Source organism: Oncorhynchus tshawytscha, linkage group LG29, assembly GCF_018296145.1.
Source record: "Oncorhynchus tshawytscha isolate Ot180627B linkage group LG29, Otsh_v2.0, whole genome shotgun sequence".
Taxonomy (NCBI): domain Eukaryota; kingdom Metazoa; phylum Chordata; class Actinopteri; order Salmoniformes; family Salmonidae; genus Oncorhynchus; species Oncorhynchus tshawytscha.
Window position 1 is genome coordinate 20814013 of NC_056457.1, and position 12156 is coordinate 20826168.

General features: G+C 40.0%; 2 protein-coding genes across 2 annotated transcripts in view; one reads left to right on the plus strand and one right to left on the minus strand.

Annotated features, from left to right (window-relative positions):
* The first annotated feature begins 873 nt into the window (after positions 1–873).
* On the plus strand, positions 874–9867 carry cavin4b (caveolae associated protein 4b). The gene is made up of 2 exons (XM_024392605.2): positions 874–1556; positions 7529–9867. The coding sequence occupies exons 1-2, from the start codon at positions 1200–1202 to the stop codon at positions 8105–8107; spliced, it is 936 nt and encodes a 311-aa protein (XP_024248373.1). The 5' UTR covers positions 874–1199; the 3' UTR covers positions 8108–9867.
* Positions 9162–12156, minus strand: part of dnah5l (dynein, axonemal, heavy chain 5 like) — a 65647-nt gene continuing 62652 nt past the window's right edge. The window contains exons 69-70 of the mRNA XM_024401276.2: positions 10704–10925; positions 9162–10419 (exon numbers count right to left, since the gene is read on the minus strand). Of these exons, the coding sequence (XP_024257044.1) occupies positions 10201–10419; positions 10704–10925 (441 nt within the window). The 3' untranslated portion in view covers positions 9162–10200. The remainder of the gene's footprint in view (positions 10420–10703; positions 10926–12156) is intronic.

Here is a 12156-nt window from a genome sequence, read left to right on the forward strand (position 1 = left end):
TTCCTTCAGCATCTTCACAAGGTCCTTTGCTGTTGTTAAGGGATTGTTTTGCACTTTTCACACCAGAGTACGTTCATCTCTAGGAGACAGAACACATCTCCTTCCTGAGCGGTATGACGGCTGCGTGGTCCCATGATGTTTATACTTGTGTACTATTGTTTGTACAGATGAATGTGGTACCTTCAGGTGTTTGGAAATTGCTCCCAAGGATGAACCAGACTTGTGGAGGTCTACAATTTTTTTTTGAGGTCTTGGCTGATTTCTTTTGATTTTCCCATGATGTCAAGCAAAGAGGCACTGAGTTTGAAGGTAGGCCTTGAAATACATCCACAGGTACACCTCCAATTGACTCAAATGATGTCAATTAGCCTATCAGAAGCTTCTAAAGCCATGACATCATTTTCTGGAATTTTCCAAGCTGTTTAAAGGCACAGTCAACTTGGTGTATGTAAACTTCTGACCCACTGGAATTGTGATACAGTGAATTATAAGTGAAATCATCTGTTTGTAAACAATTGTTGGAAAAATTACTTGTGTCATGCACAAAGTAGGTGATTTAACCGACTTGCCAAAACTATAGTTTGTTAACAAGAAATTTGTGGAGAGGTTGAAAAATGAGTTTTAATAACTCCAACCTAAGTGTATGCAAACTTCCAACTTCAACTGTAGCTAGTTGTCCAATGGTGCAATGGAAAAAAAATAACTCGCTTATAGAATATGAGTGTAGAATGGATGGGGGGGGTTCCATTATCCCAGCTACACATCTTCCAAAAATGTAGAGGAGTCACTTAACGCTCAGTATTTTTAGCTAGGGTGAACGCATGTCAAGTCTGGCCCCCATGTCTCTCTCTTTGTCTCTCTCTCTGAGCCCTGACTGGCGGCATCTGCCCTCTCATATCCCCCTGAGCTGCCCACACCCTAGAGAGGTGGAGCCTCCATGTCCTTTTGCATTTGACCTGGGTGAGGGACCAGTAGCACGGTGAGTCTCTTTGGCCGAGGTGTCTGCTGCCCTCCATGGCCCAATGATCCAACAACCAAACCCTTCCTAACACCTGCTGGTCTGACAAGTATCAGGTCGAAGCTATCTAGAGGCCTGGTTACCCTTTCTGCGGTTTCTACTGACCACTAAGAAAAACAAATATTGCTATCCTCAACCCTTTCCCTTTGGATCCGAGACGAGGCGGTTGACGACACCAACCATGGCTAATAAACTGGGTCTGGCTGTGGGGGACGACACGACGTCCATCATGGCGCTATTGGAGCGTGTGGCGGGCATCATTGACAACGTACAGACGTGTCAGACACGTATGGAGGAGAGGCAGCTAGAATTGGAGAACAGCGTCAAGACCATCCAGGAGGACGTGGTGAAGCTGACGGTAAACCACGCCGCCACCAGCAGCACAGTGGACAAGCTGCTGGAGAAGACGCGGAAGGTCAGCTGCCACATCAAGGACGTTCGGGTACGGGTGGAGAATCAGAACATCCGCGTCAAGAAGGTGGAAATAACCCAGGAGGAACTGTTGGCCAAGAACAAGTTCCGGGTTGTTATCTACCAGGTAAGACCATTCAGCCAATGTCATTGCTGTCAGAAGCAAGGGGTACTCACCATTGTCATCTTCATCCTCTAACTAGTTATTTAAGGATCATACTCTCAAGAGCTGTAGAAGGATGTGGTAAATTGTTCAAACTCATAGACTTTAGTTGAGATTTTGCTTGCAGAAACAACATGGAGACAGGGGGCCCGAAAGAATCTGTTAAAATTGAGCGTGTTAAAAGTGAAATCAAAGCATGTACTCTTTCAGATGGTTGAATGGTGCAGGCTTAATTTTACTTTGGCCTTCAAAGCTAACAGCTGCAGGCCTGCCGTTGACTTGATTATTTCAGGGCCTGAGTTGCCTTGACAGGACGTAAGATATAGTGCAGTCTATTAAAAGGTTAGATGCTGCACTCAAGAATACGAATCTATGTGGCAGATTGCCAGTGACGATACGATTTGGATTAAGCAGCCATGGATGGGGCGGAGTGGATCTTGGCTGCCATTTTATTTCAGACTAGGAAAGAAAGGGGGAGGTCAAATAACAAAGAACAACATGCTTTTTCTATAAATAAACTGGATTCACTGGCAGCCGCACAATCAATGAACGAACGATATGCAGTTTGGCATGCAAGTGTGTGTGTGACATACAGTACTAATGTTGAATAAGAAACTATTGCTTTGAAGGCATGCAATGCGTTGATTTAATTCATACTCTCCCTGCTATGAAATGGATGCTGTAATTAAAGATGACTCTAAAACCGGATCAATTTTCAAACATTTTAACACCAGTTTTTACTCAAATGCATTACAGATAACGTTTTATTTTATATTAATATTACCACTGGTGTTTATCATTTTTTTATTGTGAAATTACTAGAAACAGTAATTTCTAGAAGTTATTTCAAATATTTTTGTAACGGTACGTACTTATGCTGTTTCCCTACAGTCTTGAAGTAAATACCAGGTAATAAGGGGGCTGTAAAAGTAAAGTGATACCAACTTAATTCTACTAATTGCTCAGTTTGCCTGGTCCAGAATGGGTCATACGGGTTAAGACCGTTCCATTCTATTTTTACTCGAAAGGGGGAAGTGAAAATGAAACATGATAGGGAGGTTTAGGAATCAAACAAGGAGTGGGGACATCTGTGGCATGGTTACAGTAATGTTGGTTGATTCTCTTGGTATACTGGGATTGACTAATTCACCACACTGTCTTCCATTCTGTGCCAGTTAGTGACCACTAGGTGCTCTTTTTATGTCATCATTTAAATGAAAATTGGTAAATGCAAATTAGAATTCAAATGTAGCTATTTTTTGGGATAAGCTGCACAGACCCAACATGTACATGGTTAGTGATGATTCACTTATATTTAGATCGGTATAAGGGGATCGAAAGAAAAAGATAATGGATGGAACTAATCTTCCTAGATTTCCCTTGTAGCCTAAACCTGCAGTGGCACAGATTTATCAAATCAAATATTATTTATCACCTGCGCCAAATACAACATGAGTAGACTTTACTGTAAAATGCTGACTCACGAGCCCTTTCCCAACAATGCAGAGCCGAAAAGTATGAACATGTGTAAAAAATAACTAAAAAAGACATGTTTTTTTAAAGATGAAGGATATACAGTGGTAACATAAAATAACAACAAGGGTACCGGTACCGAGTCAATGTGCTGGGGGTACGAGGTAGCTGAGGTGATTGAGGTAATATAATTGACAATGTTTGGTCTCAGCAAAAGAGATGGCTCTAATGTTGACAACACATTAAAGTACCTCCCAATTTCTTTAGAGAAATAAACTGTAAAACAAGTTACTCTCTTGACAGAAATCAGCTCGTCGTACTGTAAGGCAGTTCATGAATATTAATTAAGAACACCCTCTTTGTTTTTCCAGGTAATATTGGGCAAGAGAACATTGAAATGGCAAAAAAAAAGACTTATTTGGAATTTAAGTCAGAATATACCATGAATAGAACAATCTCGCTCTCTCTCTAATAATGAAGAGCACCTCCAGTCTTTGTAAAGGGGTTTGCTGTTATTTGCTGGGTTTAAATGACAGCTGACAACATTATTCAAAGTTATTATACAAGGTTATTCTGAGAGCCTGCTGTGCACAGGGTCCTCTTTCTGTTTTTATGCTGAGAGCCTTTTCCTGTCAAGACCCTCACCTCCTAATAAAGTATTAGGTATGAGGCTGTGATTGTCAATAAACCTCTCTTAGAATTATATGAACGCAAGGGAATAAGTAAGTAAGACATATTATTAAGTAAGACTAATTAGTAAGTAAGACAAATGAGTAATTAAGTAAGACAAATTAGTAATTAAGTAAGACACATTAGTAATTAAGTAAGACCCATTAGTAATTAAGTAAGACAAATTAGTAAGTAAGTAGGTAAAACAAATGAGTAAATAAGACAAATTAGTAAGTAAGTAGTTTAGTAAGTAAGACACATTAGTAATTAAATAAGTAAGACCAATTAGTAAGTAAGTAGGTAAGTCAGTCAGTTAGCATGTAAATGAGTAAGTAAATATATAACTGTGTACAAAATGACATAGTTTATACAGAAAATGAGGGAGGACATTCTCAGAATGATGTCCTCGTGATAGGGCTAAGTTATATATTGAAATTGTATTGAATAGACTTCAAAAGTCATCATTTCTTTGGCATCATTTGGCAGAGTTTTATTGGGCTTGGCCTATCATAAAGGTTGTTATAATCCTTTATGATTAATCCTTTAATCCATGTTAATCCTACGTGTGTGAGGCTGTAGTTTTATAAAGTCAAAGGTTTGAACTTTTAGTGTAAGTGTTTAGATCAGGTGTTCTATAATACGTAAGAGGCATATTAATGATACAGTACATTAATAGTAGTAATATTTCATGTAGCAAATGGTACATGCCTCGGTAGAATATATTGGAACAGCACTGCAACTCTGAATTCAGTATTGGAAGCAAACTTCCTCACCCATAAATGGAACTTGAATAGGTGTAAGGCTTTGGCACGATACTTTGAAATTCTAAAGTTTTCAGACCACTTGACTTTTTCCACATTTTGTTATGTTACAGCCGTATTCTAAAATTGATTAAATTACTTTTTCCCCTCTTAAATCTACACACTATACCCCATAATGACAAAGTGAAAACAGGTTTATATACATTTTTCCTAATTTATAAAAAAAATCATTCGTAAGTTAATGCTTAGAGCTGACCTCCCGGCCAAAATGAGAAATCGGGGTAGAAGGGCCTTGGTCAGGGAGGTGACTAAGAACCCAATGGTGACTCTGATAGAGTTCCAGAGTTCCTCTGTGGAGATGGGAGAACCTTCCAGAAGGACACCCATCTCTGCAGCACTCCACCAATCAGGCCTTTATGGTAGTGGCCAGACGGAAGCCACTCCTCAGTAAAAGGCACATGACAGTGTGCTTGGAGTTTGCCAAAAGGCACCTAAAGGACTCTCAGACCATGAGAAACAAGATTCTCTGGTTTGATGAAACTTTTTGATCGGAATGCCAAGCGTCACGTCTGGAGGAAACCTAGCACCATCCCTACTGTGAAGAATGGTGGTGGCAGCATCATGCTGTGGGGATGTTTTTCAGTACCAGACCTGGGAGACTAGTCAGGATCGAGGGAAAGATGCACAGATCAAAGTACAGAGAGATCCTTGATGAAAACCTGCTCCATAGTGCTCAGTATCTCAGACTGGGGCGAAGGTTCACCTTCCAACAGGACAACGACCCTGAAAATAGCAGTGCAGCAACGCTCCCCAACCAACCTGACAGAGCTTGAGAGGATCTGCAGAGAAGAAAGGGAGAAACTCCCCAAATACAGGTGTGCCAAGCTTGTAGCGTCATATCCAGAAAGACTCAAGGCTGTAATCGCTGCCTAAGGTGCTTCAACAAAGTAATGAGTAAAGGATCTGAATCCTTGTGTAAATGGGATATTCCCGTTTTTTTATTTTTAATACACTTGCAAACATTTCTAAAAACCTGTTTTTGCTTTGTCATTATGGGGTAGATTGATGAGGGGAAAAAACTACTTAATCCAGTTTAGAATTGAGGCGGTAATGTAACAAAATGTAGAAAAAGTGAAGGGTTCTGAATACTTTCCGAATGCACTGTATGTAACTGCAATTCAAACACATGAAACAGTTGATGTATAATGTTAAGATATGATGTTAAGACACGGTTTTTCTCTTGTGAACATTTCTTGAAAGGATGAATGAGCTGGAGGCCCATGGAAAACGTACTGAAGCATCTCCAATTCCCAAATAACTTCAAGCAGGAGAGGGAAACAAGAGACCCAAGTGAACCAGTACACATCTGATATATGCCAAAGACTATCAAACCAGTTCTCATTAAAAGCGTTATTTAATGAACACATATCTAAATGAATGGTGCTGAACTCTCAGGTGACACAATGTTGTATCAAAACCTTAGTCTTTCTACCCAACTTTTGACATGTTGTGAAATACTGTAGGCCTTTATGGCATATTCTATAAAGTGCATACATTTCGAATTATGTAATAAATTATTATTTTTGAAATATCATTAAAGTCTTGTGTTTTCATAGAATATTAGAGGCTATTAACTTAATTCTGAGATGCACGTAGAACATAAGTGATTGTAGGTGGGGAAAAAACAGCCAATTAGGGTCAATCTGTGAAATGTTGTTGACCTGTCTTATTAACCCTATTAGTCCCGAGACCCCATCAAAAATCTCCTTTTCATTGACTTTCATTTATCTGCATGTCCAGCCTTTATATTTAGCCTCACAGTTAAGTGTTTTACCATTTTCTTTTCAGGACAACCGGGGCTATAAGTACAACTCAAAACAATTTGACATAAACAGTTGCGTTCATAAGTTTTATTGACCAATGTCAATAAGAAAAGGTCAGCCAAAGCAAAAACATGATCATTTTGTATTTATTTATATGAATGCTGTAAGTACTGACATTTTTTGCTAACTGGGAAATGAATATCCAACTAGTCAGAGGCAACTGTGCAGAGTTTGGTGTTTAAGACAGCAACTATGTGAGCTTATTACAGTATTATATAGGCCATGTCCTAGGATTTCCTATGATCTTCTATGTAGAAGAACCCCTCACCTTCGAATGACCTTGTGTAGCTTGTGAGCATCACAGAGCAGAACATGTTACATGTGCATGTTTGTGAGAGACTTTCAATGATAGCTTTAAATAGTTTGTAGCTCAAGTCATTCAAAAGTCTGTAGCTCAAACACCACGTTTAAAAGTGGTTAGAATTCCAATTCGCGCCGTCATCATGGTGGGACTCATTGGGTTAACAGATATACAGATATACAGATATACAGATATACAAATAATGGTTTGAACCAAATTCACTGATTAACTGAAACTCAGTGTGTGTGCTGGATACAGTGTTGGGTTGCAGATACCAGTTTAGCTGCCATCTATGGTAATTCATACAATTATTTATGGTTCTTGGCAATGTCTTCATGAGTGGCTGCTCTCATTTCAAACATTGACTTTAATGAGTGAAGTACTGCATGAAACATGAACCCATTAAATAACTGAGTTATGGGACCCGCAGCATTAAGCGAGAGCAGTTGGTCTATGCTTCTCAGGATCGTCAAGATGTCAGATTCTTCATTCAACAACTAAGGCAAACGTCAATATTATGGTGGTCATTCTCCTCCCAACATCAAGACTTTTAATTTCGGTCTTTATTTTCTATGTATTAAACCTCAATACTATTGCAATCCTTCTGTCAGAACTCAGGTATCATTAAACCTGAAACAAAGTGCTACCACTTGATATTACAGATGTATACTAGCAGGCAGACAAAATTATGTTTTACTGTCACATACACTGGAGAGGTGCAGTGAAATGTGTGGTTTTACAGGTTACAGATGTATACTAGCAAGCAGACACACAAGCGCTTTTGTGTATCCCTTTGGTTGTTTTGAGGTGGTTCTGAGACACTCAACCTGGTTTCTGATCTCATTATAGGGTGACAGTGAGGTGCCAGCTGTGGCAGCCGAAAAGGAACCCAAAGGACCCAGTCAACCCAAGGCACCCAAACCGTCGGCGGCCGAAGTGGAGCCAGACCACTTTGAGCTCCCCCCTGAGTCTGATGAGGAGTACATGGTGGTGGAGGAAGCCTCGTCCACGGCCGCCACGATTAAGAAATCAGGCCTGAGCCGCATCGAGAGCTTCAAGTCCACCTTCTCCCGTGCGAACATGACCAAGACGAAAGAGAACATGAACAGCAAGGTTGGGCAGATGGGTGAGCGCATCGTATCAACTGAGCGCCGGGAGAAGATCCGCCAGTCCGGCGAGAGGCTCAAGCAGTCCGGCTCGCGGCTCAAGGAATCTATTGCCAGCCATGTGCCAGCCAAACTGAAGAAGGAGAGGACTGTGGCGGAGGGCCAGGAGGGGGCCGAGGGGGTCACTGAGGGTGCCGCACCCATCCCACCTCCCAAGGGACGCAAATCTGCAAGCCCTGACCTCGCCTACACGGAGGTGACCAAGGAGGCGGAGGATGGAGAGGATGAGGTACCGATAAATGATATCAAGCAGCTCTCCTAAAACAGCGGTCAAGGAAACTGAAAAACAACAACATACATGTTATTTTTCCTTTTTTATTTATTTTTAGGATTGGCCTGTGACCCATAGTCCCAGTAGTCCTGGTCCCAGAAACAGGCCAGTTAGGGTGTCAACACGATGAGTTTATATAATCCACACACTCCTGTAACATTTGGAAGTCATCTTTGTTTTGGGAATTCAAGGATTTATATATATATTTTTCTTCTTCAATTTTTCCTGTTTACATTAGACATGGACTTTCAAGTGTGCAAAACAAATAAACTGAAAAGAATTACAGCAAGTTTGTGGGATTGGACATTTTCTACAGACTTTCAACATCTTCATAATCAACATACTTACAACATAACGGACATTCAATTGTCGTTAATTTGCATGTTGAAAGGCTGAATATGGGATGTTAAGGCTAAACTACTGAAATGATGGAAGTTGAAATTGAGTTTTGGTATGAATGGTTTAATTAAGGTTAATGTTACATATGCAAAACAATAACTTGACAGAGAAATGTATTGTGTGAAGGTATGTGAAGAGTGATGAGCTTTAGGACTGAATGATGTCAATTCATGCCCGCCGAACCAGAATTCAGTGAATAGATAACATTTCTTGTGCAGTTTTTGCAGAGAAAAACTCAAATCAGCTGTTGTCTGAGGAGTAATGCATATATAAACATATATAACAAGTATATATCATTTCATAGGAAAATGGGTTAATTTCTAAATTGGTCCTTTGTAGCTCAGTTGGTAGAGTATGGCGCTTCTAACACCAGGGTAGTGGGTTCGATTCCCGGAACCAGACATACATACAGTGTATGCACGGATGACTAAGATAAAAGCTTCTGCTAAATGGCATATATTATTATATGAAACGGTGGGTGAAGAAACTACTGTGCATTATGTCAAATATCTATGGATATGACATTTAAAAATAAATAATAATTAGCTATACAAATGGCCAGTAGGAACAGACATTGCAAGTACATCATTTAACTCCCTATGGACATAAGCAGATTCCTGAATATTTGCAACTTCTGCTCATTTAGTATTGTTAAATACATGAAGCCATTTCTAGATATTTTTTTCTGTTATAGTGTGAGTGATTTGGCATGACTATAGATATTATTTCATGAAGTTGAGAGGAATTCTCTTGAGTTTATGCCACTTTACATATATAGGATGGATTTTAAGCCTCTCTGCTGCTAAGGAGAGGTAACACATTGTGCATGTCATTATCTTATTCAATTGTCCAATACTCTTGTTAACTGTAGATTTTGTTTCTATTCAATGAACACAGTTGAAAAAGGTCTAAACTCAGTGCAGTACTACACTAACTGTTGCTATGGTAATTATTTGCTACACTTCCAACATATGTTAAGATAGTAGACAAGATAGTAGTCGGAAGCTTTTGTTTTTTCCCATAAAATGTGTCGTAACAGCTTATGACAACCACACTCTTATTACAACACACACAACCCAGTCAAGAGGTATAGAACTGTGAAAAAATGTTACTGGCGTCCTTGTTTGCTATGCTCTGATTTATTACATAATTATACACATTTGATAAAAGTGTTATTACTATGATGCTACATGATGCTATTCAAATGCTTTTTGACAGGGTGAAGTGTTAGAGGGGTTGATTTTAGTGGATAAATTGGAATAGGGGAAACATGTCATAACAACTATCTTTTCTACAGCACTTCAACAAATAAAATACCAGGACATGATGAGTTATTCAAAAACAAGAATTTCTATACGACTTGTGCATTGTTTACATCTACTGTTATTCTTTGAAAAGATGTTTAATAAAAATTCCAAATATAGTAATGTGGCTGCACAAAATATTAGCATTATTTATTAATCAAATAATTTGCACTACGTAGACAAATAGTAATTCTGAGAAATCACTTGGAATTAGATAAACACACATATTGTCATCATAGTCATATTCAGAATGTGGTTGAGACACACAATCACTCATTCACACACTCACTCACACACGCACCCCTACCTATCCACTGCCCCCGCCCACACAAACATGTTTTGCAAAACTAAAATGGCTACCACTTGAAATGAAATTTCCACTCATTTGCAGTCACAGAGCAGAGCCACTCCCCTCAGAGTCCAGTGGTCAGGGGACTGGAAGGTGCGCAGCAGCAGGGAGAAGATGAAGGTGAGGTCTGTGCGTCTGGGTTTCTTATACACCGGACAGGGGTACAGGCTTATCCCTTGCGGACGCTTGGCATCGGAAGCCAACGTGCTGATAGCATAGACGTGGACCACAGGGAGGACTGTGAAAAGGACCTGGAAGTGAAAGACGGGGGTGAGACCCAAAAGGCTGGTTTCTAACAACTTCAGACTCAAAGGAAATTCATTACAGACCTGGGTCAAATACATTATGTCAAATACAATTAATCAAGGTGCAATTGAATTTAGAGTTTTTACTTTTGGGACTATTTCATTGGTATGATCATATATATTTAGTTGTTGTTGACGGAACCCAGGTCTGGTTCATTCAATGTTTTTACCATCGATCTTAGAGAAGCAAATAATAATGAGCATAAATATTGATAATGCTATATGCTAACCTTTGGAGGTGACTCTGTGAGTTTGGCGTTTCTCTTGTCCCACCCTGCGCCATCCAGGAAGAGTCCGTAGATGTAGACTCCGCCCATGTCGTCTGACGGCGGCGCTGTGACATCCTCCCTCATCATCCGGGTGACATCGTTGTGCAGGACGACAGTGTCCAGAGCCCAGCCTTTGGCCAGGTTCATCCTCGTGGTCTCCTGCCTCATGGCAGTCAGAAAGCCCTATGACAAACCACACAGTTTATCATGACATGAATTTGAAAACATTTTTGCTGGGTGCTTTAAAAGAACACTATTTAAAATCCTAACATTTAGATCATAACGTAATATACATTATTCCCAGGTAATACATAAAGAGTACAAGTTCCACACGAAGTACTGTAACCAGATATTCATTGGTGCGACTGCCTTGTCTGCTCCACCTCTGAGCTTGTACATTTGCAGTATGTGACTCATGTCAGGAAACTAGGCATATGTCGCGAGTCACTACTTCACAGGAGAGCCATTTGAACGTAAAGTAGTTTTCATTTTAAGTTTAAAAGTGTACTGTTAGCTAGCTAGCTAACGTTAGCTGGCTCGCTAGCTAACATTACGTGTATGATCTTATTATTTGTATCTCAGAGCCATTTGCTTTGCTAGTTATAGCCTAATGTTAGCTAGCTAACATTGAACCTGGTTGGTTAGCTACCTGCAGATTCATGCAGGGTAGTAACGTCATGAGTTGTGATTATGGTTAATTGTTTACCCAGCTAGCTAGCTACATGTCTTAACAAAGGACTCCATGCAAGTAACCATTTCAATAGAATGTCACAGCGACAACTGTTGATAGATGTAGCTGGTAAATTCACTCTGGCTAACTACTCCGATTTCAGAGCACTCTCGTCTGAGTATGCCAGAGTGCAGAATAACTGACAAATTTACGAACACTCAACACCAGTTGAATATGTCCGGTGTCAGTAAATGTTGGCAAAAAAGCATAAATTGTTGCCAGCAGCACAGTTGCAGTCACCAACGCTCTGGATAACATATAAACAGCCTAACCAGCTATGCTAGGGCGAGTAAAATAGTCAGTGAGCTGTTCTCTCATTTGTGTCTTGAAGTAGGTAGCCAACGTTTGCCAGTTAGCTTGGGTGCTTGACTGTCGTTGTTAGGATGGAACACTCAGATCAACCCTTAAAGAGTTGGGTGGGGCTAAAACTTAAGAGGGTGTGAACGATGCTGAAGGGGTGTAGACAAAGAAGAGCTCTCCAGTAGGTACCAAAACATTCAAAGGCCATTTTCTCAAAGTTGATCAACTTTCAAAGCAGAATTACTTTCCCATTGTTCCTTTAAATGCAGTGTATGATATACAATTTTGTAGCTCTGTGTCTCTGCTTTTAACCAATGTAAAAAAAACACAATTTCAAATTCTGCTACATAAGACCGAATCAAAGCGGTCGGTCACGTATATCCT

Coding starts and splice junctions, on each gene's coding strand:
- cavin4b (XM_024392605.2), top strand. CDS start 1,200: ATGGCTAATAAACTGGGTCTGGCTGTGGGGGACGACACGACGTCCATC. Junction 1,557..7,528: donor TCCGGGTTGTTATCTACCAG/GTAAGACCATTC, acceptor ATCTCATTATAG/GGTGACAGTGAGGTGCCAGC.